Source organism: Daphnia magna, linkage group LG7 (genome assembly GCF_020631705.1).
Source record: "Daphnia magna isolate NIES linkage group LG7, ASM2063170v1.1, whole genome shotgun sequence".
In the NCBI taxonomy this organism is placed as follows: Eukaryota; Metazoa; Arthropoda; class Branchiopoda; order Diplostraca; family Daphniidae; genus Daphnia; species Daphnia magna.
Genome location: NC_059188.1, coordinates 12,560,784 through 12,588,184, shown reverse-complemented (window position 1 = coordinate 12,588,184; position 27,401 = coordinate 12,560,784). Strand labels below are relative to the sequence as shown.

General features: G+C 40.2%; 4 protein-coding genes and 1 pseudogene across 8 annotated transcripts; 2 read left to right on the top strand and 3 right to left on the bottom strand.

Annotated features, from left to right (window-relative positions):
• Positions 1–1,422: 1,422 nt before the first annotated feature.
• On the top strand, positions 1,423–16,648 carry LOC116928087 (ankyrin repeat domain-containing protein 18A). 2 transcript variants are annotated; one of them, XM_045177416.1, is made up of 11 exons: positions 1,423–1,901; positions 4,984–5,298; positions 5,980–6,081; positions 12,080–12,181; positions 13,255–13,452; positions 13,556–13,654; positions 13,770–13,868; positions 13,995–14,231; positions 14,341–15,317; positions 15,415–15,857; positions 15,917–16,648. In XM_045177416.1, the coding sequence occupies exons 2-11, from the start codon at positions 5,218–5,220 to the stop codon at positions 16,189–16,191; spliced, it is 2,613 nt and encodes an 870-aa protein (XP_045033351.1). In that variant the 5' UTR covers positions 1,423–1,901; positions 4,984–5,217; the 3' UTR covers positions 16,192–16,648. The 2 variants fall into 2 exon arrangements, with proteins under 2 accessions (XP_045033351.1, XP_045033352.1); XM_045177417.1 differs by having other exon boundaries at positions 1,426–1,901; positions 15,926–16,648.
• Positions 16,615–17,865, bottom strand: LOC116928095 (3-oxo-5-alpha-steroid 4-dehydrogenase 1). 2 transcript variants are annotated; one of them, XM_032935175.2, is made up of 5 exons: positions 17,663–17,865; positions 17,483–17,588; positions 17,306–17,412; positions 16,959–17,244; positions 16,615–16,883 (listed from the first exon to the last, which is right to left on the bottom strand). In XM_032935175.2, exons 1-5 carry the CDS (start codon positions 17,769–17,771, stop codon positions 16,724–16,726), a joined length of 768 nt encoding a protein of 255 aa, XP_032791066.2. In that variant the 5' UTR covers positions 17,772–17,865; the 3' UTR covers positions 16,615–16,723. The 2 variants fall into 2 exon arrangements, with proteins under 2 accessions (XP_032791066.2, XP_032791065.2); XM_032935174.2 differs by having other exon boundaries at positions 16,956–17,244; positions 17,663–17,863.
• A 1,020-nt stretch (positions 17,866–18,885) lies between these two features.
• Positions 18,886–21,227, bottom strand: LOC116928094 (4-coumarate--CoA ligase 1-like). The gene is made up of 11 exons (XM_032935173.2): positions 21,095–21,227; positions 20,849–21,019; positions 20,657–20,789; positions 20,418–20,583; positions 20,177–20,350; positions 20,023–20,113; positions 19,914–19,963; positions 19,753–19,854; positions 19,576–19,689; positions 19,334–19,511; positions 18,886–19,243 (listed from the first exon to the last, which is right to left on the bottom strand). The coding sequence occupies exons 1-11, from the start codon at positions 21,186–21,188 to the stop codon at positions 19,104–19,106; spliced, it is 1,413 nt and encodes a 470-aa protein (XP_032791064.2). The 5' UTR covers positions 21,189–21,227; the 3' UTR covers positions 18,886–19,103.
• LOC116928091 lies at positions 21,200–24,282 on the top strand. Of its 3 annotated transcripts, none has more exons than XM_032935169.2 (13): positions 21,200–21,341; positions 21,436–21,566; positions 21,835–21,913; positions 21,987–22,088; positions 22,165–22,330; positions 22,401–22,553; positions 22,615–22,753; positions 22,821–22,963; positions 23,045–23,142; positions 23,219–23,243; positions 23,333–23,466; positions 23,529–23,835; positions 23,905–24,282. In XM_032935169.2, exons 5-13 carry the CDS (start codon positions 22,186–22,188, stop codon positions 24,060–24,062), a joined length of 1,302 nt encoding a protein of 433 aa, XP_032791060.1. In that variant the 5' UTR covers positions 21,200–21,341; positions 21,436–21,566; positions 21,835–21,913; positions 21,987–22,088; positions 22,165–22,185; the 3' UTR covers positions 24,063–24,282. The 3 variants fall into 3 exon arrangements, with proteins under 3 accessions (XP_032791060.1, XP_032791059.1, XP_032791058.1); XM_032935168.2 differs by having other exon boundaries at positions 21,436–21,673; XM_032935167.2 differs by having other exon boundaries at positions 21,436–21,913.
• A 295-nt stretch (positions 24,283–24,577) lies between these two features.
• Positions 24,578–27,315, bottom strand: LOC116927582 (annotated as a pseudogene).
• Between the last annotated feature and the right edge of the window lie 86 nt (positions 27,316–27,401).

Genomic DNA, 27,401 nt, shown 5'->3' with positions numbered 1-27,401 from the left:
ATGATGAAACAATTTTCGTATTCATTTTTTTTTCTTCTTCAAATATTAAATTGTTTTTAACTGTTCACAACAGTCAGCTTGCCCCGGCGCTTCTGGGGGCCAATGAAGCTCATTCTTATTCTAATGACATTGTCAGTTTTTCTTTTTTTTTTTCCCCTTTTTTTATATTTCCCCAATTGGTGGGGTCCCAAACGGACTGGCTATCATCGCCTGACAATATAAAAGTCGGGTCGGGGGCCCAGGATATGTGGTTGTTTAAAGGTTTCTTTCACATGTTATTGTCCGTCTAAATACGTTTTGTTTGTGTTGTTCCCCCTACCAAAAAGAAAGCTCCTTTCCGTGTGTTTCAAGAGTTATACACCACACAAGAGAAAGAGAGAGAGAGAGAGATAAGATTTTTCCTCCAAAGGTTTTTTTTTTTTATTGTCTGTCCCTTTTTATTTTTCAATTTGGAAAAGGCTAAAAGGGAAAGAAAGAAAAAAAGATCTATCTAAATATTATACTAATGTTTGACGCATTTTACATGTCCAACATATTTATACATCGTAAAACAATCTTTCCCGAGGAAACAACAACAACAAAATGTGTAAACACCCCGAAAAAAAGTGAGCATGGCCCAAGCAAATTATTAATAGATGTTTTTTCAAGTAGCCAAACCAACGCTACATTGGAAATTGGCCAAATAGCTCGATAAAAATCTTTCGAAAATCAGCTGCTGATTCGTGAAAACAGGCAATATAACCGATTTGTTTTGCTTATCGGATTATCGTGATTCTAACAAAATGTTTCACGAAAAAAACAAAACGCTTCTGCATTCAGGCCCCGGCGTGTTACATGTGGAAAGAAATAAGAGACAAGTATATCTATTCACGACGAAAAAAAGAAAAAGAAAAACACACACGTTAAAAGTAGGAAAGAAAAAAAAACACATCTTAGCAGTAAATTAGAACTATACCTATAGGGTATTCCGGGACTTTAGCCCTGAGGGGGGTACACAAGTCCCGACGTCCGTTCTTGATTTTTCCCCACGCGAGCTGTGTGCTGTAAAGTTGTCTGCTAAAGGTAATACCCGAAAAAGAAAGAAAGAACTGGTTTCTCCTCTATAGGTTTTCTTTTCGTATTTCATTCGTATTTTTCTATTCATTCCTCCCTCGTTTTGCTCCTTTTCCCCCCGTCAGGTCCCAACGCACCTGGCGCGACGTTAGAACCGAAACGAGGGAAAATGGCGGCGCCCTGCGGCTGTTTAGCAGCACCTTCAACCCAAGACTTTCTTTTCAACGTGAATAAAGAAAAGGAAAACGACGACGACGAATTTTTCGACGACTAAAAAGCCAGTCCCCATTTTTTTTACCCCGCCCAGGACCCACCAAAATGACGTGGTACACGTAACAACGAAAGAAGGAGGTGGGGTGAACCTAAAAAAACCTACCTGAGGCTTGGATGAACAAAAAAACGTTCCCAACTCTTGTTTCAGTTGCCCGTTGGACACGGTCTGAGTCGGATCGTTGATAGTTTCGATGCTCGGTTTCTTTAGTTTGATCAGAATTGATTTTTTCGCACAGTGAAGTGTCGTGTCTGGCGATTAAAACGCACCCTGGGATTACTTCAGCTCAAGCAGACGAACATAAAAACAAAAGACGGTCGTCCTTTCTGCACGACCACGCTGTCGAAACCGAACTCGATTGAGACGACGACGGATTACAACAATTAGACAATTGAAACAGCCAAAAAAAAACTTTAAAAGTTGTTGTGCAATTGTGGTTGAAGGTTGTTGTTGTGTGCTGTGTTGTGTGCCCTATCGAGGAAAATCGAAGGACGCGAGTTTCTAGAAGTCTCTGTCCTTATCATTAACATTTGCTTAATTTTCTGTGCACACGCTGGCAGCGCCACTGCTGAATCTGGTAAGTTGTTCTTTTCAATTGAAATTTTACGAAAGAAATATCAGACATTTTGGGTAATGTTTCAACCAATTCAACACGCGTGAATACCCTTTCCAAACTGGCCCGGTTCTTTTTCTATTTTCTTCTCGTTAAGAAAATGTTTCGTCGCCATCAAAAGAGGCTTTTGATAAATTCGGTAGGGAAAAAAAAAATCAAATTCAGCGTGACGGAACAGCAGACTCTTCTGTTACATCCTTTCAATCGTATAGGCCAGTCGTGATGTCGGGTCTTTGGTCCTCCTTTCACTTTGCGTTGACATTGAGACAAATGGCAAATAATACATTTTGAAAAAGAAAGGAATGAGAACACGCTCGGCTAAACATTTTCAACATGGAAAATAACTTGACGCCATCATGGACTTGGACTCTTTTCGTTTTGAAAAAAATTCTATTTTCTACATGTGCTGGCCGTGTGCGTTGGGCATTCCGAAGAATTGCGTCTACAAAGTGATGTCGTTCGTTAAGTCAAACCGGATTTGTTGAGCTTGACAGTTCTAATTTGACGGCCGAGTTTCCTTGAGGCTGTTGCATAACGACAGGCCGTGTCAAAATGAATTTGCATACGACGTGCACGGCCCAAACAACTGGCGATGAAATAATTAACTAAACCCACGTCCAAACTGGTTCCAAGAACAATGTGTATTTGTATATTCCAAGCATCGTCTTGACGGAACGTTCATCATCATTTCGATTCCCTTTTCGCCACCAATTATTAAAAGCTGTGCACCACCACCAGCCCGACAATATTAGACGAATTTCAGGGAGAGCTTTTTCGATGATGGATGGATCTTAAATGCCTTTTTGATCTACTTCAAAACAACAACAAAAAAATCGTCTCGATTGGACCCCTCACACGAAGCCAAACTAAATTATGCCCTTGCTTTCAAAATCAACAAACTTAATTTTATTTTTTGTTTTCACGTTTTAATTCTCTGCCTTATCTCTTCAACTCATTAACTCAACACTCTTTTTTTTTGCTGCCCGTTGGCTTTTCTAAGAAAGAAAAAAAAAATGGACATTTCAATTGTCTTTGAAACAAACAAAAAATGTTTTCTTTCTCTACACATTTGACAAACGTGAGATAATATTTCGATAATTGAATTTTAATTAAGAAAATTGTGAGAAGAGGTGAACAAAGAAGATGGAAAACAAGTTGGAGTCAGTCGACCGGACCGATGACTTTTTGGCCCGTCTCAAAGCAGCTCTACAAGTTAGTGTTTTTCGTTGGGCGTGGGTTGCGCGATTGGGTAATCAGGCGAATGCAAACCCAAAAAAGGGGAAAAACAAAAGATTTTTTTTTCTTCTTCTTTTTCTTCTTCTTCTTCTTGAAGAATCGACTCGCCTTTCCTCGTGACGATAGGCGATTGACGTCATCCATACGAGCTGTTCACAAATCATCAAATTGTTCGTTTTTTCTGCGTATGGGCCTGTCGGCGTGATCTCTGCCTTTTGTTTGTGCGCGTTTCTTCTATACCCAAACAAAATGGCAACTTTTTTTTTTAGTCTTTTCCATCAAGGAAAATTTGTGTTTTCCATGTGGATCTTTTTTTTTTTGTGTGTGGCCATGTGGGGGCGCTTTGGGCGTTCCATCAGCATCATCTTTTGATTACGAAAATCGTTCACCACTAAAACCATTGATCGATTCCATCCTAAAAGGTTTTTTTTTTTTTCTTATCCAATAAAAAAAAAAGATGGTGGTGCGAGAATAAGAAGAAATAAAGACATAAGTGTATTTACTATTATTCTTATGCAATTTTTTATTATTATCATTTTTTTTTTTTGCAGCCATAACGTGAAACAAGTCCGGAAACGAAATGAATGAGAAAGTCGATTTTTTTTTTTTTTTAATGGTTTGTTTCTTTCTGATGGTCCGCTCGTTTTATGTGGCCACCAGAGCTCACTAAAATAGCTGCTAAAACGTTTCTTATTTTTTCTTTTTTTGCGGCTGTTTGCGTCAAATATATTTCAGTTCTCTGCCGTGACAGGCAGAGAAGAGTAAGTAGTCCGAAAAAAAAAAAGAAGCATTACGTCGGTGCCTTCTATATGATAATAATAATAAAGAATGTGCATTTGACGGTTATTATCCGGATGATGGAACTTCTTTTCTTTGTGGTTGCTGCTATTAGCCAAAAAAAAGAAAAACACTAAAGAAATGTTTCAAGAAAAAAACAAAACCATAGAACGAAAATGTACCGGATATGTTTTAACTTATTTTTAAGACTTTTGGTCTTATAGAAATGTATAGAGCTCTGACGCAAACGTCATTAATGTCATTAAAAACAAGAAGAATTTCACGATTTTCTCGATTGTTTTTTTGTTGTTGTTGTTGTTTTAATTCTTCAAAGGCAAAAACATCAAGTGTAGTGTATTAAAACTAAAGTGATAAGAAGCCTCACGTTTCCCGAAAGAGGATTTCGGGTTTCCTCTTTTTGTCTAGCCCCCCCTTCTGTCTTGAAATTATACACACGTGCCGTATTTTTTATTTATTTATATATTTTTTTTTTGTTCCCCCGACGTACAAAGTCAGGACATCAATCTCTCCCCCCCCCCCTCTCTGTGTGTGTGTAATACTGACGTGGCAGCAGTTCAAAGTTTTCATGTCTGCGCGAGTAACAGACAGACAGAGGGAAAAGATTTTGTTTTATTTTTGAAATTCCCGCCCTTCAAATCTTTTTTTTTTGTTGTTTTGTTTGGCTCGTGTCCCGTATGTGTCGTCGGTGCCGCCCCGACGCCGTGAATATTTAAGGGCGTCGTTCTTTTGTTGCAGTAGGTTTTGTTTTCAGTCGGACGTCTGAACGAATCCTTTTTGTTTTTGTTCACAACAGAAAGGAGGTGGGGGATTTTTCCTTGTTTGTTAAATAACCAGGAAAGAGATGTGACGTCATTTAAGAAAAAAACAAAAATTGGAAAGACCCCCAAAAAAATGAATGACCCTAACATCGAATGCTCATTACATGGGCATTGTCTAAAAATCGCACAAAAGAGTTTTGTTTTTGTTCATTTGAAAAGTCAGCCTCGAATAATTATTTTGTTTTGTTTTTCAGATTGTTTGGGGAGGAGAACATCATTTCGGAATCAAAAGGACGAGAGACTCTTTTTTTTTTTAACAGCAGCAGAGGAGAAGAGAGAACTGGGCATTTTTCGTTGCCTTGGCGTGTGTAACGCATGTGGTCGTGGAGCTGCTGTTTCTCGTCGGCGGGAAGTGATGTGTAGTGCGGAAGTGATTGCTCCTTGTCGACGCGGAAGAGAAGCCGCAGGCATCAATCACACGCCAGGAGATGCGTAAATTCCGGCTCGTTGCCGGATTGGGTCGCCAGCCGACGCAACAACAGCAGCAACAACAACAACAACAACGAGAGGTAAAACATTTTTTTTTTTTTATTATTCATTTGTCTATTTTTTTTTGGAGGGGGAGGGGATTTTAATTTTTTAAAAGGGGCGTGGCATCCCCCCTTTTTTGTTTTTCTTTGGTTTTTGTTTGCCATACTTTTTTTTTTAAATATTTAAAAGAAATACGTGGATGCGTGTGCCCTGTAGGGAACCGGTGTCTTGTATAACACAAAGCCGCCAGGTAAATCCCCCCCCCCCATTCCTGTCGAGTTAAGGAATCTAAACACAAAGGAGGGCGACTTTTTTTTGGAGGCTTTAATAGCATAGCGGCGAAAATTCATAAACCCAAAAGAAAAGCAAGTGTTGTGTGCATTGGCCGACGTCATTTGGGGCTCTATCGTATTAGAGAATAAACGAAAAGCAAAAGGACGGTAGGGTTATTTCTAAATATCGGTCTTAATACACAGCGGCTCTTGAAAAAACTATTTTTAGGAAAATTCAACTCTCAAGTGGGTTGCATTTTTTTTCTTTTTTATTTGAAAAATTGGAAGAATTTTGAATTTCCCGCTTTGGCGCTGATTTGTTTCATTTTTTTTTGGTTTAATTTGAATTTTAATGAGGTTATCAAATAAGATCGTGTACGAGAGTACAAGTCAAAACACAATTGTTTATGAACCGTTACATTTTTTTAATTTGCTGTTTCACCGCAGGTGGGAATAACAGCAAATGGCAACGGCGTTAGTGTCGCCAATGGTCCGGAGACGGCCGCTTCGCTCCTAGCGGCCGGATTGGACGCCCGAGCCGCTGAATTGGTAAGTTTTCATTTCGCCCCCTTTAAATATATTTTTTTTAAATTTGAGTCTTTCCTTTTTTCTTTTTTTTTAAATTATATGCAAATTTATGCATTTTTCTCATTTTTCCTTGAATAATAAAAAAAAAAAATGCCGATAAAGAGGGAGGGAGAGAGAGAAAAGGTTCCGGTGTCAATTGATATTTGGGTTAGAAAAAGGTAAGGCAGGAATAGCATAAAAAAAATGCGTATAATCAAATTCTAACAGACACATAGTAAAAAGAAAAAGAAATATTTGAAACACATTCGATACGCTGTTACTCTCGACGAGTGAAACTTGTCCAGGAATTTAGTCCCTTTTTCTTTGATTTCTTTCATGTTTTTTTTTTTTGAAATATTATGCAATTGCAACGATCATTCGATATCGAATTTTTTATTTTCAAATGGCGTGTTCCCGCCACATTTTTAATTGCGTCACCTTCTTTCAAAAAAAAAAAAAATTTCTTCAAACCGGACAAGAAACAAAACAACATCGACTCACGCACACACACACACACACACAAACACAATGGGGTTCGTAAGGTGGAGGAATTTCCAGGGGAGGGAAAGTTTTTCTTTTGTTACCACCTCTTTCCGGTTGAAACGGCACGCGTATGTTTTTTTTAACGTTTTCTTATGTCTTTTCTCCTCCCATTTTTTTTTCCTACAAAAATTACACGAAAAAAAGTGAAGCGTTTATGGCGATTCGAACACGCGCTCATTTTGTGTGTGTGTGTGTGTTGAGCAGCCGCCAGAATTTCGTTTTGACATTTAACTGTAATATTTAACAAGCAACTCTTCCTCTTTTTTTTTTTTTTGAAGCCAAGAAAAACAAAAGACGGTCGTTTCCTTGAAGTTAAAATGTCCAGACCGCCGGATGAACTTGAAAAAAAAAAAAAAAATTTTTAGGGGGGGAGGAGGGGAGGTTTCGTTCAATAAAAATTCGCTGACATCCTTGAAAGTCGATTCAAGTGGCTCCTTTGGTCCCGCTAAAAAAAAAATAAAAAATAAATGACAGTCGGAAATCATAATTTGTTTTTGCGTGTCTCGTCTATGACGTCATTCTGATGGATGGCCTTTTACAACTCACGCTAAATGCGCATATTTAAAGTAGAATTAGACGCGTATTTTGTTCACTCATTCGTGGCGCAATATGCGGGGACGCAATTCGTGAGCGTCGACTCTTACGTGTACGTCATCAAAGTAAATCGATTGGAATTTACACGCTAACCGCCCTCTTTATAAATACATTTTTATTCTACCACCCCACCAACTGCAAAGGGGTTTGAATTTAAAGATTAAATTTCATTTCAAATCTACGAATGGGTGGTCTTCCCCTCCCTCCATTTTTTTTTTTGTGTTTATCCTTTGAAAAATCGTTTCTTTTGTCGACCACTTCTAACGGGATAAGAGAATTTTCGTCTGCTATTCTGATATACACACACACACACATACACACACGGTCTTAATCATAACGTCGGATTCACCTGAAGCTCTCAAAAGAAGATTTTCTTTTCTTTACTTTTTTTCGGTCGGGATGTTTGATGATCTCTTTGGGGGTGGTCTCTTACGGGGGGGGGTTATAGCCCTCCTCCCCCCTTCTTTTCATTTTTTTCGTGATGTCGGTTAGACTTCATCTATCGATGGCGTGCCGTAATGGCCTTTTTCATTCTTACCTACCCTTTTTGAAATGCCCGCGGCGTTTTAAGGGTTAGAATTTATTTTTTTTTTCCCGTTAGAGGGATGTTAAAAGAAACGGGGGGGGGGGATATTTAACACGGTTTACTTCTTCTTTTTACAAAAGAAGTGAACGGCAGATTAAACGTCATTTAAAGCCGCAGTCACGTCATTTAGACGATCATAGTCGTCTTGTCTAATTAGTTGGTGGGGGGGGGGGTTTAAATATTTTTTTTTAACGTAGCGGTTCATCGTTTAGCGTCGCTTGAAACATCTTCTGTTTCTAGCCATTAGTGCGTGTCGGACACAGTTGAAATCTTTCTCTTTCTGTGTCTCTCTCTGTGTGTGTGTGTGTCTATAAATAAATGACGCGTTTCGAAAACTGCGACAGACGTCAACCGTTTGTCTAGAAATGTTGGAAACGATATAGAGCCGCTCCTGTCAAACTGTCGCACATATTTTTTTTCTTTTCTTTTTTTTTTTTTAAAGAAGAGGCTCTTTATTTTCTATTTTCTCCCCCTGTTTTTTTGTTGTTGCTGCTGCGCCTTTCTCATGGAAATTTTTGAGAAAGAGGGATAATCATCGTTAGATCTATACTGGCAGGGCTGAAAAGGCCCAACAATGTGAATATCATTATTTCCATCAGTAAAAGGAACAACAACAACAACAACAAAAAAAAAAGGGTTTTGTGTTCCCCTCTTCAAGAACTGTCCAATTCTATTCACAAATTTAAAAATAAATATCGAGGTACAAAGACGAGCTTCTTCTTTCCCTTCGTGATTTTTACCCCCCAACAAAGTGGGAGGGCCATTAAAAATGTTTTTTAAAATCGAAAATCCGTTAAGACTTTCTGAAATTGCAACAAGTTGCCGAACCCTATTTTGGACAGTGGATATGTTTCAAAGCCTCCGTTTTGGGGGTAGAGTCACGATGCTTTGCACTCATCCGCACGACTCTTGTCATTGCGCAAATGTTTCGAATTCTTCCCCCCCGTTGATTACGCAACGTTGCCAGATTGCGTAGCCTCTACCATAAATCCCCCCTAAAAACAAAATTTTTTTTTGTTTGTTAATAGACATTTAAAGTAATTTTCTTTTTCTTTACACGATGAAAGCATTTTTTCAGGGGGGGGGGGAAGGTTTTCGTGAGCATCCGGCTTTTACATCGTCGACTAAAGGTTAAAAGGTTCACACACACACACACACACACACAAATGAAAGGTTACACAAGCCAAGGCTCGATTACGTTCATCATCGAAAAGAACAAAAAAAAAAAAAGTTCTTATGAGTGGAGAGATTTGCATTTGTTTAGAAAATGTATTCTTCATTTGTTTTATGTTTTTGTGAAACGTTGGGTATTAAAGAAAAGAGGAGAAAAAAACAAAAAACAAAGGGCGCGCAATTTGAATTTGGAAAGGTATTGGCCGCGCTAAATGGCAACCCTGCCTGAGAGTTTCTCTCTCTTCGCTGCGGCCGTCCATTCTGCGTGACCGTTCAATTAAAGGCGATTGTCCGACGGTGGTTTGAGCTTGTTCCACGACGGACGTCATCAAACGAATGGGATGATAATGCAAACTGTTTGAAACAACAAGACAGTAGTAGCCTCCAGCTGCTGGTTTCTTATTTCGGGAGGAAAGAAACCCAAAGAAGAAGAAGATTCTCTTCTCTCGGTCATGATCACGTTATTCCATCACAGCTAATCCATCACGATTTAAACATTTCGTTTTTTCTTTTTTCTTTTATTTGTGTGTGTGGCTACTTCTCTTTTTTTCATCAAACAACATTTTATAATTTCATTCGATTTGCTTCGACTCCGCCTGCTCGATCTGCTGCGAATCTTTTGGGATTGTTCGATCGGCTAACCAACAAGCTGATCATGTCTAACAAAACTCACGATCCATTTGTTTTTTCTTTCCTTTTTCTGATTTACGGTGGCGGGAAATCAAAAATCTATACGGTTCAAATCACGAGATTGAAAATCGTATTCAATCAAAATGGTAGACGCACGTTTTTTTTTTTTTTCTTTTTTCCTTTTTTAAGGGCAGCACAACACCGTAGCGTACGTGATTATTATAATTAGCTGACACCCTGGAAGAAGAAGTAGAGAAAATTTCTTTTTCTTTTACACGAAAATGTGTCGGTCGTGCCCTGAAATTTTAGGATTTTTTTTTTTTTTTAAGAAAAAATTTATTTTTTTTTTGCGGTGGTGTTGAGTTCACGACCTTTTCTCTTCCTCCTCCCAGCAAGAATTTATTATTTTTTTTTTTTACCGTGAAAAATTAAAAAAAATGATGGCGGCGTTTGTGTGTTACACAACAGTCGATGATCTGTCGTCTGCTGCCAAATTGTTTCAACTCCGCCCTTTTTTTTTTCTTCTTCCCTCACCTACTGTCGGTTGGATTTTAATTTTTAAAATTTTCCTTAAAGATGACGGCACACAAAAAGAAAGAAAAAAAAACCGCAAGACGTTTGTGATTGATGTCCTCGTTTTCGTCTGCAAAAAAAACACAAAAAAAAAGAAGAAAAATCCCGTACGACGTGGCTAACAGTGCGGTGGTTTAATAATGCCGTAATAATTATTGTGTCTTATTTTAAAATGAAAAAAAGCTGTGGTCCCTGAACATTTAGGATCAAATCAGGGAACGGAGGGGGAGAAAACTTAGACGTGCCGTTGGCAGCCACGCCCTGCCTCAAACTTGTTCGAGATCCTTTTTTAAAATCGTATATCTAATTCCAACATTATTTCTTTCTTTCTTTTTCTTTTTTTTGAAGTAAATCTAAGCCAAAATGTCGGGATTCACTCATCCCCCCCTACCAAAAATAAAAAATTCATCTTTTTTTGAAGGGGGGGGGGCTTATTACACGGATGAAATGACACACCCTCGTTCAAGTTGCGGACGCTCCGGTAGTTCCTGTCTTTACAGGATGTAGTCGATAGCCAAACAAAACTCAAAACTTCTCCTCCTCCGTTTTCTTAACTACCTGATGATGACACAAGTTTGAGGTGTGTAACAGCAACAACAACAAAAAAAACCTACACCTCGTCTTTCTCGCGTGTCGGCACACGCGCCGTTTAATTTTTTTTTTCCTCCAAGTCCTTTGAATAATTTTTCCTTTTTTTTATTATTATTATTATTATTATTATTAGTTATGTGTACGGCAACGCCGCATTTCTCATCTTTTATTGAACGACCATATCTTTCAAAAAAAAAAAAAGAAGAAGAAGAGAATGGAATAATATTAGTTAGTACCGTTTTGTACAGTACCCCCCCCCCAAAAAAGAATAACGTAGACATGCAAATTAGGAAAACAAAAAAAAAAAAAAAAATATGATGGGGCTCTGTCTAGCGCATCGATCATCAGGGGGCACCGAGGGGACCGTCTGTTTACAGCAGCACGAATGCAACGATACGAAGATGATGCCTTCAAACAACAACACGAAATCTTATCCATTTCCACAGCCCCTGACCGCCGAAGAAATGCTGTTTGTGTAATATAGTTAAAGTCTATACACACGGAATTCATCCCTACAGCGGTTTCAAATCAAGAATCGATGCACGTTTTTGTTGCAGATTGTTCGTCATCGTTGTGAAATGTGATTTCATTTGAGGCTATTGATTTAGAGAGAGGTCGCGTTAAAAGAGGCTCTGATCTTGTTGTTGTTATTTCATAAGAATTGAAACGGCTTCCTTGTTGGCTACGTGAACCGTGTTAGCAGCCGACTATGTGTGTAGTGTCAGACATGCATTGCAGCTTGTGTTCGGGGGGGAATACATAACACATTGTGTTGTGCGACTTATGGAATCCTTATGTATACGTTTCACCATTTATGTAAATAATGGAGCGAGAGAGAGAGAGTTTTTCAGTCTTCCATAATACTGGCCTTAAATGGAGACGAGACCCACAACCAGCTGATCGATGGCTTATACTCAACTTCCGTCTCCATTTCTCTTTTTAAGAAAAAACAAAACAAAACAAAACCTTTTGTCCAAAGATGATCGCCGGGGTGTGTCCCGACAGCTCCCAAAGTCTCCTCCCTTCGCTTATTTTTGTTACATGTGTGTGTGTAATCACCATCATACAAGAGCCAACGGTTAATCATGTGAGACGTACAATTTTCAAACAAAAAAAAAAATTTATATCTAAATGTCGATGTTGTATGTGTACAACATCATTGGGAAAAATTGGTGTTTCCTTTCACGATCGATTGTACGCGCCATCGTCATCGATTTCTTGCACCGATCGTGTTCAATAGTTCGTGTTTTATTGTCTAATCAATTTTATTTTTTTCTTTTTTTTTTTCAGGCATCGGCCACTCCTCTGCAAAGGGCTGCTGCCGAAGGTCACGTCGATATCGTTCACCAACTGCTCAAACACGGAGCTGACGTCAACCACCAAGATTCACTCGTAAGTCCTCCCCCCCCCTTCTTTTTTTTATTTTTTATTCGAAACAAAATTATTTGTGTGGCGCACAATAGGGACGCGATATGGGAAATTACCTACACCAGCCCTCCATTTTTTATTTTTTTACAAACGCACAGCAGGGGGGGAAGGGGGAGGAGGAAGGGAATCTGAATAAAAAAAATCTTTTGATAAATAGGAAAGAGATTTGTCGGTTGTCATCCGCTTCAATTCGAAACATCGTTCAAAATTCCCGATTTTTTATTTTTTTTTCTCGAAAATGGCCGTGAAGTATCAGCTGATTTCTTTTGATAAATTCGAAGATGACACATTTTTTTGTTGGTGTCGATGACTAATCGTTGTACATCGATCACGAGAGATTGTGGCCAACTTGTTGTCGCCCGTGTGTATTGGTCTAACACGTTGTTATAAAAGAAGAAGAAGAAAAGAAATAAAAGCTAATTTGCATACAAGAAAATGGCCGCGGGGGGTTTAGCCTCGAGGCGAATGGATTCAAAGGAAAATCTCATTTTTCTTTTTCTATTCAAATTAGTGGTTAAATGATGAATGAAAAATGTTGGCTATCTATTCACAAACGGTGTGATGCTCAATTGTTTTCTGGTTTGCATTTCGTCGATGACACATTCGATTCGCGTGACTATCGACACGCTGTTTATTCACGGCGCAGAAAGCTGTACGGCAATCAGTGTCGTAACGATGATTATTTCCTTTTTTTTTAAATTTTCCCGCATCATAATTACCATATCATCCAACTGCCTATTCTCCCATGACCCCCCCTCCCACTCCCGCGTTCAACATAATTTTTTTTCAAAGCTGAGAGGCTTAATTTTTTTTTAATTCGAATTAAATATTGTGCCACATTTCTTTTATAGAGACATGTTACATTAATTTAATCGGCCCCGATAACTCGAGAACCAGCTTACTACCGGAAGGTACTGGCGCGACGATGTAACGCCAGTACCTTCCGGTAGTTAGGTGGGTCTCGGGTAATCGGGGCCGATCCCTAGTTACATTCATTTTCAATTGCGAATTTATGTGTAATTGGTGATTAAAAACAGCACGGCAACAGCGCTTTGCACGAGGCTGCCTGGAGGGGTTACTCGCAGACGGTGACTGTTCTGAGCCAGCACAAGGCCAACGTCAATGCCGTCAACCGGGCCGGCTTCACGCCGCTACACCTGTGCTGCCAGAACGGCCACAATGAGACGTGCAGGGTCTTGCTATGGGCCGACGCCAATCCCGACGCAAAAAATCACGTTAGTTTTCATTTGGATTTTTCCTTTTTTTCCATTTCATTGTTTGATCACATAATCGAATTCACGTTAATGTATTATTTTTTTTAAATAAATAAATAAATAGTATGGTGACACACCGCTGCACACGAGTGGTCGCTACGGTCACGCGGGAGTCATGCGCATCCTGGTCAGCGCTCAGTGCAACGTGTCGGAACAGAACAAGGTACGCCCCTGTTGGTTGACGTTTACAATTTATGTTCCCAACATCACCAGCATTTTCTTTTTTTTTATTTTTTTATTTATTTATTTATTTTAAAATCGAAAACAACAAAAAAAAGAACGGAGACACGGCGTTGCACATCGCCGCCGCCATGGGACGGCGCAAATTGACGCGCATCTTAATCGCCGCTGGCTGTTCGACCAATGTCAAAAATAAGGTTTTTAAAAAAAAAAATTTCTTTTAGTTTTTTAATTTAATTTATTTTTTATTATTATTTATTTTTTAATTTTAATTCGCCATTGAAAATAAATAAATCAATAATAATTAAAAATTGTATTTAAAGCAAGGGGAGTATGCGGTGGATATCGCCCGCCGGAAGGAATTTCACGAGATTGTCAGCATGCTTGTCAAATCGCCCAAGGCGTCTGCCAATGGCGCAACCCGTGGCACTCACGCCCACGATCGGAGCAAAAGCAGCAGCACCAAATCGAAATCGAAGAGGCTCAAACCGGACAGCGCCACCGCTTCGAGCAAGGACGGAAGTCGGAGTAACTCGTCCAAACCCAAAGAAAGGAAAAGGGTCAGTTTTTGTTTTTGTTTTCTGTTTGTTTGTCTTTTCCGACTGTTTTTTTTTTTTTAATTTGAATTTTGATTTAATTTATTCATAAAAAAAAAACTAAAAAAAACAGAGGAAAGAGAAACATGGATCGGCCGGTGAGTCATCCAAGGCGTTAAACGGCCACGTTGTCAATTCGCCTTACGGATGTCACGACAATCCGGAATTGGCCAAATTGCTACACAAGAAATTGAACGCGCTGCCGGACAGGCCGCTGAAGAAGGGCGAGCAATACTTCCTGGACTTGTCGGGCAAAATTCAGAAAGGTCCGGTGGGCGTGCCGACGTGCTACTGCGGCCCAGTTCTCCACCGTTTGGAATGTCGGCTGGCTAAAGATAAACAGGAGATCCTGCACCGGTTGGACTCTGCCCACTTGAGACTGGACGCCAAAATCGACGGCCTGGAACGCAACACTCAACAGCAGCTGCAGGGCCTCCAGCGGACGGTCGACAGCCTCGGGCTGGAGAGCAGCGCCGCTGGACTGCAGCGGGTGCGTAACAGCATCGTCATCGACGATCCTGGACACTCGACTCCGCCATTGCCCAACTGCCTGGAACTGGTCAGCGATTCGGCAACGTCGCACTCTCATCGCGATTCCGACGACCCTGCCCAGCCGCCGCAATGGAACAATCAAAAGACGAAAGCGTCGAAAAAGAAGCCGGCCGACACGGCCGCCGACCAAGTCCAGCAGCCAGCGCCGCATGAGGCGGGCAACGAGGTCCAGTACACGATGGACAGGTTGGGTCTGGATTCAGGTGTCCAGGAAGCGTCCACTAACAAACAGCAAGCCCTGCAAGCGCTGAAGAATCGGCTGGCCTTGACGCGCATTCAAGAGCAGCTGGAACTGGACGCCATTGTCGAACACTACCAGCGCCGCAATCACGGCCATTGCAACGGCAACGTCGTCGAAGACGCCGAAGAAGACGAAGAGGAAGACGATGAAAACGAGGGAGAAGAAGAAGAATCGGAGGAATCGGAAGACGAGGACATCATTTTACCACCGCCGGCCATCATCAGTTCAGAGAAAGCGTCCATGCTCTCTGATTCCAGGTAAAAAAAAATGAACCGTTAAAGACGTTTAGCGTTTTAGATTCACTTCAAATAAACGGCCGTCCTATTTTTATTTTATTTTGTATTTTGTTTAAAGGTATGAAAACTACGATTATCCGGCGTCCATTACGAAACCGCTACCCTCGTACGTGATGGCCGGCCAGGAGCCGCCACACCAACCCACCGGAGTGGCTAACGGTTCCGGCGTGTTGACTTACCGCAATTTGCCCTTACCGCGTTACCATCTGGATACAACGACGGCCGGATCGTCGGGCACGTCCGAGACGACGCCCATTCAAATGTTTAATGGAGTGACGGCCACAACGACCGTGGTGGATATCCATCAAGCCAATCAGGCGGATCACCCGGCCAACAATTTGCTGGGCGTTATTATCGATCCGGTACTCTACGCCCGCCATTTTGCCGGCCATAATCATCACGATTTGCGAGTGTATCACGACGATCAAGATCGTCACAACGATTCCGGTTACAGCACGCGGCCCGGAGAAAGTTCGCAAGGGCCGTCACCTTCTCTTTCGGGTAACGTTTTTGTTTTTGTTTTTGTTTGTTTTGCCTTTGCAATTTGTTTTATCGTTTAGTTGTTTCAGGGCCAGCTGAATCGACCGAAGGAGACAATACGGCAACGCTCAGCCCTCGGTCGACCCGTCGAATGGAGAATTTCCAGTCGCATTTTGCACGTGACTTGGCCCAGACGTTGCCCGCCATGACAAACGGTTCGTCTACCAATGGCTATTATCACCATCAAAATGGCAAAAACGGGGTAGTGGCCTACCCTCGAGTAAGGTTCGCCGTTCCAGACCATGAGCAATCTCATTTCCCACCCGGGACAATCAGCTCTTCGAGTTTGGTGTGAAAAGAAAAAGATAATTGAACAAAAACAAAACAAAAAGGAGTAGCAAAAGTTCAGACGTTCCAGTCATCGACGACTGAATATATTTTTATTTTTATTTATTTTTATTTTGACTTGTTTTATTTTTGAAGAAGAAGAATTATTATCAATGTTATTATAATAACCAGTTCCTTTTGTTTTGAATGTGTACAGACGTCTCGAGATCGCCATTGTTCTCTATGTTTACATCTGCCATCATCTTGCTACTTAAGATATAATATTATGTGGCTTTTTTTTTTATTTAAAGAAATTCGATGCCTTTATTATGCAAAGCCTTTCTCCATTTTTAACCATTTGTTTTTTTTTGTTTCTCTCGATATTGTAATTTGTTTGGTTTGCAAGTCCCATCTATTCATGTGCGTGTGTCTTGGTGTGGCATAGAATTGATAACCGTTAAACCAATATATATTGATCAACAGAATTTGAAAATAATGTGTCTCTTGTGTACAATATTTTTCTCAACAAGAGAGAGCGAACAGCATTAAGTAGAATTCAATTATAGATAGGGGACAAGTACTGGAGTATTCTTCAAATACGCCCGGTATTCAGGAAGCAAACCCCATTTTTGCAGACCGTATTTCTCCAACGGTGGAACGCCAGACATTTGTGTGATGAGATAAGTCAGGAACATTGGGCTCAAGATTGTCAAATATTCCCTATTGTTCAAGGGACAATGGAAGAATTAGTAATTCATTTTTCTGTCTAGAGCTGTTAATAATATCATATACCACCAATTAGTGAAGGTGGAGGAGGCGCTAGTGAAGAGGCCGCACCAAAGAAGAATTTCGCCGAAATAGTTGGGATGACGAGAAATACTCCACAGGCCCGTGTTGATGAATTTTCCGGCATTAGCCGGATTACTGCGGAATTGACTTTTCTGGTAATCTGCCACGACTTCGGTGATGAAACCAACTAGCCACATTAACCAGCCCAGCCAATCAAGGGCGCTGAGGGGAGGTTGTCTCCTTTGCATTACCATGAGCAACGATGGAAGCAAAGTCACAATCACCCAGACTCCTGCATTGAAAGCGCAAGGTTGTACTCTAAATGTACTAGAACTCTGTTTTCATATTGGTACCTTGTAATGTCCAATAAACAAAAAATACTGATGGATCTTCCTTGGCATCTTTGAATCGCCTATCGTGTCCCTCTTTCAGTACTCGGGAAAACAAGTAAAATCCCAGCCTGTTTTAACGGTTTGTTTTTAAATAAAGAATTTAAAAATTATAGATAAACATGTTCAATATCAACATACCGAACTGCCCAAAGGAGGATGGCAGTTGTTTGTATTTTGGTTCGAATGTGACCAGTGGAGTATTTATTGTACGCCAGGAAGGCGATCAAGGCAAACGTTGATGATCCTTGTTATCAGTAAATACGGAATGTCTCAGTCAATGCCACGGGTTATAATGCCACGTATTTTGTTTTAAGTTACCTGCTAAATCGTAGAATTTTTCGGTTTTTAACCAACTTGCCAGCCCCCAAAGAATCCACTGGATTCCGAAATCGATTGCGGACAAGTATAACAGTTTCATGAAAGTCATTTCAATATAAAAATAAAATCACAAGCTGATTCAAATAACCGCAATCTCTACGAGCGACTACGAAGCGTTTGTAACCAACAGAATGATTTCTATTTACATTACATAATTTTGAAAAAGACGTCATCTAGCGAGATCGCGATCAACAATTATTTTCGAACGAATATTAATTTTTTTCCCTCCTTATTCTTATCTGTCTGGCCGCAAGAAATCAAGAGTTGCATAAGTGATTTAGTACCAATAATAATTAATTACCACTGTCGCCCTTATCTTTCTTCGAAGATGGCTTCGTGAAATGTGACGACGCCTTATTGGGGGAACCGCCGGACCACACGCGGGAACGACCCTTACTACATGACTTCACGGTGGGCCACTTAATTCGAATTCGTTTTTACGTTAATCATTTGCCCGCCGTGTTACACTTTGTATGTATTCACACACGATTATTTTGGGAGTACGCCTCGACTAATTTAGCGATCACTTTGCATATGCCGATGGATGGTTGATCATGATTAATTGTTGCCGTTGTTTTATTTTAGCCCTTTGTATTTCGTAGACATTCACTTATTTTAGCTGTGAGATCCCTTTCCAGTTGTCATCCTGCCAACACATGATTTCCTCTATACAACGAGTGTTGAATAATAGTCATGAGCGTGCAGTCAAGCATGTTCTTTAGATACATTTCTGAAAACCCTCCTGAGCGGGAAGACACACACAATGAATTCACTGCACGCTATCCGGAAGACACGGGAAAAAAACACAGAAGGGAAGTGATTATACAATTTTTGTGTGTGTGTGGAAAAATCCACTCGCCTCATTGATTTGAAAGGTTCCGTTGTATAACTAACCATCCGGATTGCTGTGAGAACCGTGTCGCCTCCTCAAGGCTACAATCATAAAAAACTCTGAAACGCTTCAGAAGGAGAAACTAAAACTTGGCTAATGTTCTTCCATGTCCCTATATCGATGTTCCAAAGAGGTGGGCACGATTCAAGTTAAATTTATCTGGTCACTGAACTCGAGCACAAACTTTTTTACTACGCTACCAATTGTTGCATGGCAGTGAAAAAATGTTTTTACTGCCTGAATTTAAAAAAAAAGACTGGTGGAAGAATCGTTCACGCGTAAATTGTTTTATTTCAGCCCATCGTGTGGTTGATCAACCATTTAGAAATGTCTTTGGGTTTGATCGTCACAATTCAGAGGCTTTTTTCTTATTGTGCTGTATAATAAAATGAATACGAGCGTCACAAATCAAGGGAAATTACCATAACAGTTTCAATCGTCGGCTCACTTCATTTCTAACGGAGATTCTTTTCTTACCATCAAAAAAAGTTAAAAACAACGGCTGGATGCATCTTCACAATGAAGATTTGCCACCAGCTGATGTCTCACAACCTTGCCAAATTTATTACGCGGAATACGTTCGATGAAACGGACACCTCCTCGTAGTTGCTCTTCATCGACAACTCTCTCTAATTTGAAAACAACCTTCATTAATGAAAACCTTCATTATGGAAAACAAAAATATTAATTCATTAAAATAATTAGCAATTAATCGATACCGTTGGTAAAGTCGATTAACTCCTTGGCAGTGACCAGCGGATGACCTTGGTCATCCATTTTGATGACGACATAAGCTAATGGATGCTCCCCGTCGATATCATGAGGCAGTCCAACAACGGCCACGTCTTTGACGGCAGAGTGAGTCATTAACTGTGTTTCAATATTGCTCGGAGCTACCTACATACTTATTACAAGGTTAGTGTATCCAGTTTTGTTGTTTTTTAACGAAACACGTGCTGACCTTTCTCGATTTGTATTTGATTAGCTCTTTATATCGTCCAATTACGAATAGATTGTTTTCTGCGTCGTAATATCCTTGATCTCCAGTGTTGAACCATCCATTGGTATGCCATTCCTGTGGTAAGTTGGCGATAAAATATTTTCGTTCGATTTGTTGTGTTAGGAATGTGTGTCGTACTTTTATCTGATTGAGATATCCTTTCATGAGAAACGGAGTGTGGACGACTATTTCACCGATTTCGTTCGGCCCCAATTTATTGCCATCAATCGGATCGATTATCTTTTTTTCAGAAAAATGCCAGAATCAGAAAAGACAGTGCATGAAACCTTTTTGAATACCTTTAGTTTGACGAAGGGTAAAACCTTTCCAGCACAGCCTACAAGGTGACCTGTTTTAAATGATCTAAAATTAATTTTTGTTTAAGATAATTTAAGAAATTTGAGTTACTTTTAATGATATCATTTCTATCCATGGTGGCATTCGTAAGGGGTTTTGGATTGTCCAGAGTAATCAACATCGTCTCCGACATACCGTACATCTTTGAAAAAAGATAAAACTTTGGTTCCGAAAACAACAGGTATTGAAATTATAAAAAAATTACGCTTATTAAATTACGGAGATTCGGCATTTTTTCAAAAATTATACGTTCGAATAGTGGCAAGTTTGCACAGCCTGAATAAATTATAGTTTCCACGCTGGTAAGATCGTACTGATTGAGATGAGGGTGTTGGCAAATTTCGGCCAGCTCATTAGGGAAAATACTGATGCATGAAGGCTAAGTAAATTTAACAAGGATTCTTCTAATCACCTAGATTTCGTTTTTATGCTAACAGCTGTTTTACCTTTATCGAGTGAATGCCTTGAAGAAGAGCTTCAAGGTTGGCATTCGAAAATGTAAAAGTGTTTCGGTGGTCCACGGTGCTTCTCATGAAGCTGAACAAACCTGTACCGTGAATCATCGAATTAGTGAACATAAATTTTTGGCCCACCATTTCTGATTCTTGTGCCCTGCTCTCCGACAAAAGAAAAAAAAAGGTAAACTACCTTGTTAAAAAGAATAATGGATTCTTTAATAGCTCACTTGTCAGACGGCTGCACGTAGGGACTCAGCGAATAATGAGTATGCAAAATACCCTTGGGTTTTCCAGTGGTACCACTGGAATAAGTCAGCCATGCCGGAGGATCCGTATCGAATTGAAAATCATGTTCACCTTCTTTACGATAATAAAATTCATTTGATGAGGCTTGCTTTTTATTTACTTACAGAAGTGACCTTGGCCATCGTCTTGTAAAAGCTGATCAATTGCAGTGTAACCTTCTGCTTGTCCAATCACGAACGCCTGCATGTTCAAGCCTTGGATAGCTTTCAGAACTTTATCAGCTCTCTGTTCATCCGTGACGATAAAACTGGCTCGAGTTTCAATGATTCTGCTTCGGATATCGTCTGGATCAATCAGGTAGTATACAACAATGAAGGCTTTTGTAATGAATTTTAAATTTTATTTGGAAAATGTTATACCGGCAAACAATCCAACATTCAGTGCGGAACAACCTCCACCTGCTTTCCATGCAGCGAAGAAAATGATTGGCACTTCGAGGTGATTTGTTGCCATGATGGCTACCACATCGCAAGGCCGGAATCCCCTCCGCCGGAGCGAGGAAGATGTTTGATTGATTATCTTCTTTAATTCCGCGTAGCTTATCGATTTACCAGTCGTCAAGTCTGTCTTTTGATGGAACATTGAGGGTCATGGTGAAATCTTTAGGTAATTGTAAAATATTAAACAAAAACTTGCCATCCAAACGGCGTCACCATGAAGGGCAATGTTCTCACGAATTTTCTGCACGATTGATTGGCAGGTTACCGATGGCTTGTAGCCGGATGGATCCTCGTTTACGCTAACCAATTCTTTGTCAATAATCGGCATGATTGTCCACTCGAAACTAGCGACCGCAGCCTTTTGATGTTTCGAACAATTCGCAAGTACTAGGTACTAAAATTTCCGATGGCAATGCAACGCAAGAGTTGGGAAAACTAACGTTGTTAAAAATAAGAAAACCGATAATCTTATCATAAAGATAAGTTTTCCTGGAAAAGGTAATTAAAACAACAGTTGCACTAGGATTCATATCTTCTGTTTGGTAGAAAGATGGATAGTTTCATTTTCAAGATGTCCATTACGTTGTCGTACGCGAATATTTTAAAATCCCGATGTGTTAATGATGAACGATTGTTTCCGTCTCATTTCCGTGCACCAGACTCGCACGCACCGACGACGCGACGGCCAGTGACAAAAAACGGATGTCGTTGATCACCTGCAAGAAATGGCAATTCACGGTTTGGTTTTTTCCTAGTTATGACTTAGATGACGCCTGCCCGAGCACATCAGGATAAATTTGTTCTCCATCAGGAAAAAAGAAAGAACCTATAAAACAAAAATGAATTACTGGGACCTAAGTTCATTTGCTCGCCATCAGCCGTCTACCTATCAACGTTTGTTCCGATAAGAAAGGTATTTATTCTTGTAATTTTATTACCAACCTTTTCTCCTTTAACAATCAATTTCTTTTGATTGGCGTTTCCACTAGATTTTTGGGACTTACGAGCAAATGGATCGTTCAATCATGGTAATGTTCTCCATTATGCTACTGGGGTGCTGTTACGTTCAGGTAGCATTTGGGCAACAACCTAAATCGATACTCAATACTAATCACATATCAGACAACGCTACGGATGCATATCGATCTTCTAAATGTATGCATTTGCCAATGGGAGTTTTGACTTCTATTTTGAATTACCCTGTTAATATTTTGAATTATTTCAGTCATATCGTTGTTTTCCATCGTACGATTTTCCAATGCTCCCTGTACGACATCGACTGGTCTCAATGGAACGTGTTTCACTTCATCTGAATGTTCTAGCAACGGAGGCACTGCAACTGGAAGCTGTGCGTCCGGATTTGGAGTGTGTTGTGTCGGTAAGTCGATTCTTCGGTGATTGTTTTCAATTTTCAAAAGAAGTTCCTTTCTGATTGATAGTCACCATCCAAACGTGTGGAAGTACAACTGCTTTGAATAGCACGTACTGGCAAAATCCCGGCTACACGAATACCTACACCACTGCTGGGCAATGTTCTCTTTACGTCACTAAATCTTCTTCGCACATCTGTCAACTACGGTAATCCTTTTTTAGCAAGAGTTTAATGTCAAATTTTCTGTTATCTTCACTTGGTATGTGTTAACAGATTGGATTTTATTGGATTTACGTTGGCTAATCCGGATTCCAATGCCAAAGTATCTGCTGGCCAATGTTTGGTTGACGTGTTCACAGTGACTGGCCAATCGAATTCCGTCCCAGCCATATGCGGCAGCAACGCCAATCAACATAGTAAAAAGAAAAAAATAATTATTAGTTTACTTGTTTCACATTTTGGTAGTTCTCATTAAAATTATTCACATTACGTGGCAGTTTATATGGATATGACTCCGGGTACGCAGACATTTAGCTTGAATATGATTCTTACTGGAACGACAACTTCTCGTCTATGGAACATCAGAATCAGTCAGGTATTAGTTCCGTTTATTTCGTTCCCATCGCAAAAAAAAATCATGAAGATGTTTTGTTTTTGAAATTTGGATCTAGATACCATGTGGAACGTCATACACTGGTGAGTAATCCCATTTTGTTCCATCTTTGGTTACCTAGACGTAGCAAAAATTACATGTCTTAATTAATTTCCATAAATTTAACATTAAGCTCCTGAAAACTGTTTACAATACTTCACGGAACCGACTGGCACGTTAACTTCGTTCAATTACCAGTACGCCACTACTCCAGTCATTCAACATTTAGCGTATCAAGACTACAATATATGTATTCGTACGAACCAGGTAGGTTCCAGTATTAAATTGTAGTCTTCTTGGTTTTAAATAAAAGTATTCTTGTAATTTAGGGATTCTGTGGCATTTCTTATGCTCCCTGCTCAACAACTACTACAAATGGGGAAGCAAGTTTTGCCATTTCTGGAATTGATACTGCTGTGGCTGCGGCTGCCTTTGCTGCAGGGACCACGTCCCTGGTAGATGCTGAATGCGGAAATGATTGGCTTCAGATCCCTTGCGCCACTGATCAGATAAACAGCGTTTACACGTCGGCAAGCGTAGCCGCCCCAACTGGACCAACAGTTGGTTGCGTGAACAAACTGTGCGGTGTCTTTTTCAGCGCCATCACTGCAGCCGCTGCCAACGCACCAGTCTATAGTATTGAATGCGAATATTCAACTATCTATTAAAATATTTCGTTGGCTAAATATTCGTGTTATTCCAAAGGTTACACGAAGCCATTTAATCTGTATTTCCATACGGATGGAAGCGAATTTGGCATGGCTACTGCGGATGCAATAGGTACATCTACGGAAAGTTTCGGCTTCTGCCTGACTTACACGCAGCTAGCTTGTTCCAGCACCCTTTCTAAAACCAGTGGCTAACTGAAAAACAGCTAGTTGACGTATTCCAATTATTGTGGGCACTATATTTATATTCTTATATCACTTCCTGAAGTTGAAAAAAAAAAAAAATGTAAACCCAAAACGTTTGAGTATTTGACATTTTAGGACCTGGCAGATCCCGAACTTTCTCAAACGCATCCAGAGGAATTGGGTAATGATAATTTAGCATTTAGAAGAAATACAAGAGCATTACAAGTTGGTAGCTGTGAAAAATAATTCTAAAAGGTATACTTAAGCAAAATTCTTTCGTAATTATACGTTGAGAAAGGCAGACGCTGTTCGTGAATGGTTGTCTAGTGATTGAACGTTTCACGTAGTCAGACACTGTTCCAAGAATTATTTTCTCTTATTGGTCGTGTTGGAGGAGTTGAAATTGGTCAGAATCATTCCAGGATCGCTAGAGTGGCAGAAAGGATGTTGGAAAAAGCCCAAGAATGATTGCAATCCACTTCTTTGACGAGACACTTTTCGCCAATCATCAGAAACAACAAGAAAATATATTTTGGCGTTTATTTTCTTACGATGAAAAGATTAATTTATACATATTTCGTTATTCAGGTGGCTCATCATAGCTGTTGCTGCCGATACTTCCTACCCAACCTATATCGCGTGTTGACGATTCTTGAAACGCTAAATACCCATGTATCATCCGAATGACACATCCGATTGGCAATAGTGTTGAAATAGGAACGGTTATAGCTTATGCTATAAGTGATAATAGCGAGTCTAAAATCAATTCAACAACTTCAGCTCAGGTAATGCATTCAGGTATTGTGCATTTAGATTTATATATAAGTCAATCTAAATGATATAAGTTGTTTGATCTCTAATAGTAGGTCTCTCTTTCAATCCAGCCACCTGGATTGCTACGAAGAATTAACTTGCGAATTTCGTCGTACACGAAAATGAGAAAAGCGAACGGAAGAGCCGGTCCCCACCAGTTGATCCTGGATGCACAAATTAAATAATCAATTAGCATCTAGTCTGGCTCAATCGAAAACAAAATGACTTACTTGAGCGGGTACATGCGAAGGCCCTCGTCCATGCCGGGCGTGTAGCAGAGGAAGCAAGCGACAGCGGTCTCGAAAAATAGACCGAAAGTAAGAACGTGATTGTGCATGCCTTGTTGGAACAATGAATTGCGTCTGGTTTTGCACATAAGCAAATTGACCCATTGCACTATAACGATTGTCACGAAAAAGGCAGTGTGGCAGGTGTACTCGAGTTGTTTACGGGCATCGTAAGTCTACAGAATTAATTCAAAGTTTTTTTTAATCAAATCATTTAACAGTTCTGAAAGTGAAAGTCAATTAAATTACCCATTCCTGGCCGTAAGAATCTTCGAGATCGTTGATCGTTTATGTGGCGGGAATCCCATCGTTCACGGATGCCCAAGAGCAGGTCGGGCTTGAATCCGTTTTCAGCCATAATGACGCAATATGTGAAAAATCCGGCTGCAGCTTCCATCATACCAATTTGACCGTAAGACTTTGAAATCATTCTAAGGTAAAAATTAAAATGGTAAGTTGAATGAGTTTTCAGTTGAATCTGGTATGAAACAATTACCTATCGTTGACGAGTTTGTCTGTTAAAGGATTGCGAGGACGGAGGGTCATGATGTCCGATTCGGGACCTTCATAGGCAAGGGAAATGGCTGGCACCTGAAGACGTTATCAACAGTAAGAAGCAACTAGTACATTTAACAGTGTTCGTGGAAATTCGTTACCATGTCGGTACCCAAATCGATACACAAGATGGTGATAGTGCCAAGGGGCAGGGGGATGTCGAGCAGGATATACATAAGGAAGGGCATAATTTCAGGAATGTTTGATGTCAAGGTGTGTTTTCTCAAATTGTCGAAAATCAAACAAACTTTAAAAAAAAAAAAAAAATTCGGCGAAGCTACTCATGGCAATACTGGAACACGATCAGACAATCTGAGAAATTTTTTTTAATGAATAAAAAATTATAACAATATTTTTTTTTTTAGGGGAAGGGAAATTTTAAACACCCTCCGTTAGCGGCTCGATGTCTCGTTTGATAATGGTAAATCCAAACAATTTACAAATTCAGAATTTCAATTTCCATATACGATATTTTTCTTTTTTTCTATGGACACTTGAAATTTGTATTGTATTCGTTGGATTGCGCATTTTTTGCATCACTGGTAGCCAATTCGACGCATTTAAGCAAAGCGGCTTCTGATGCGTCACCATTGACTTCACGTTTCAAAATAGGCATGCTTTGTTGACCCATTTTGAATTCAGCACGACTGCACAAACAAGCGACGCGACATAGAGCTTTCCATCCGGAGCTTGTTTTGTCATATTGGGCACCTAAATGATCGAAAATCGTATTAGAAACGAAAGCTCAATGGAGCGTTTTCTCGAATAAATTACCAGACTGGTTTTCACTGGTATCGGCTTCAATGATTTGGCCATCGAACCACATATGGGCGACAGTCATTCGGTTCTGTGTCAAGGTTCCAGTCTTATCTGAGCAGATGGTCGACGTCGATCCAAGCGTTTCGACGGCCTCCAAATTCTTGACGAGGCAATTCTTTTTGGCCATACGTTTAGCAGTAAGTGTGAGGCAGACGGTGACAGTGGCAAGGAGACCTTCGGGCACATTGGCTACGATAATGCCGATCAAAAATATGACGGCGTCCAGCCAGTTATAGCCAATGGTGAGAGCGATGATGAAAAAGGAGACTCCCAAGAAGACGGCCACACCTGTAATGATGTGAATGAAATGCTCAAGCTCTTTGGCGATTGGGGTTTGTCCAGAGCTCAAGCCGGAAGCCAATCCAGCGATACGGCCCATCACTGTATTATCACCGATGCTGATAATAATACCTTTAGCAGTACCTATAGAAAACAAACAAATATCGTTAATTTTGTAATGAAGAAAAACACTATAGAAGTGGATGTATACCTTCAACAGCGTTGGTGGAGAAGAAAGCTAAATTTTTCGTCTCTAACGGATTTTCATTGGTGAATTCAGGTCCACGGCTCTGAGGCTCGGATTCACCCGTCAACGACGAATTGTCCACTTTGAACTGGCGGGCTTCGATGATACGAATATCGGCGGGAATACGATCGCCGAATTTCACTTCAACAATATCGCCACGGCAGACTTCCTCGGCTTTCACTGTTTGTTTCTGGCCATCGCGGATGACGAGAGCAGTTTGCGGAACCAATTTTTTGAAGGATTCCATAATCCTCGAGCTCTTGCTTTCTTGATAATAAGAGAAGCAGGCAGTGAGGATGACCACCGTCGCCAAGACGATACCGAGGTACAACTGTGCAGTTCATAAGT

Coding starts and splice junctions, on each gene's coding strand:
- LOC116928091 (XM_032935169.2), top strand. CDS start 22,186: ATGGATCGTTCAATCATGGTAATGTTCTCCATTATGCTACTGGGGTGC. Junction 22,331..22,400: donor TGCATATCGATCTTCTAAAT/GTATGCATTTGC, acceptor GAATTATTTCAG/TCATATCGTTGTTTTCCATC. Junction 23,244..23,332: donor ATGTGGAACGTCATACACTG/GTGAGTAATCCC, acceptor TTTAACATTAAG/CTCCTGAAAACTGTTTACAA.
- LOC116928095 (XM_032935174.2), bottom strand. CDS start 17,771: ATGACTTTCATGAAACTGTTATACTTGTCCGCAATCGATTTCGGAATC. Junction 17,413..17,482: donor ATCCTCCTTTGGGCAGTTCG/GTATGTTGATAT, acceptor CCGTTAAAACAG/GCTGGGATTTTACTTGTTTT. Junction 17,245..17,305: donor TGTTTATTGGACATTACAAG/GTACCAATATGA, acceptor CTTTCAATGCAG/GAGTCTGGGTGATTGTGACT.
- LOC116928087 (XM_045177416.1), top strand. CDS start 5,218: ATGCGTAAATTCCGGCTCGTTGCCGGATTGGGTCGCCAGCCGACGCAA. Junction 13,869..13,994: donor CGACCAATGTCAAAAATAAG/GTTTTTAAAAAA, acceptor TTGTATTTAAAG/CAAGGGGAGTATGCGGTGGA. Junction 15,318..15,414: donor TCCATGCTCTCTGATTCCAG/GTAAAAAAAAAT, acceptor TTTTGTTTAAAG/GTATGAAAACTACGATTATC.
- LOC116928094 (XM_032935173.2), bottom strand. CDS start 21,188: ATGGCAACAAATCACCTCGAAGTGCCAATCATTTTCTTCGCTGCATGG. Junction 20,584..20,656: donor TACGTGCAGCCGTCTGACAA/GTGAGCTATTAA, acceptor GTCGGAGAGCAG/GGCACAAGAATCAGAAATGG. Junction 19,512..19,575: donor TCAAATACAAATCGAGAAAG/GTCAGCACGTGT, acceptor ATAAGTATGTAG/GTAGCTCCGAGCAATATTGA.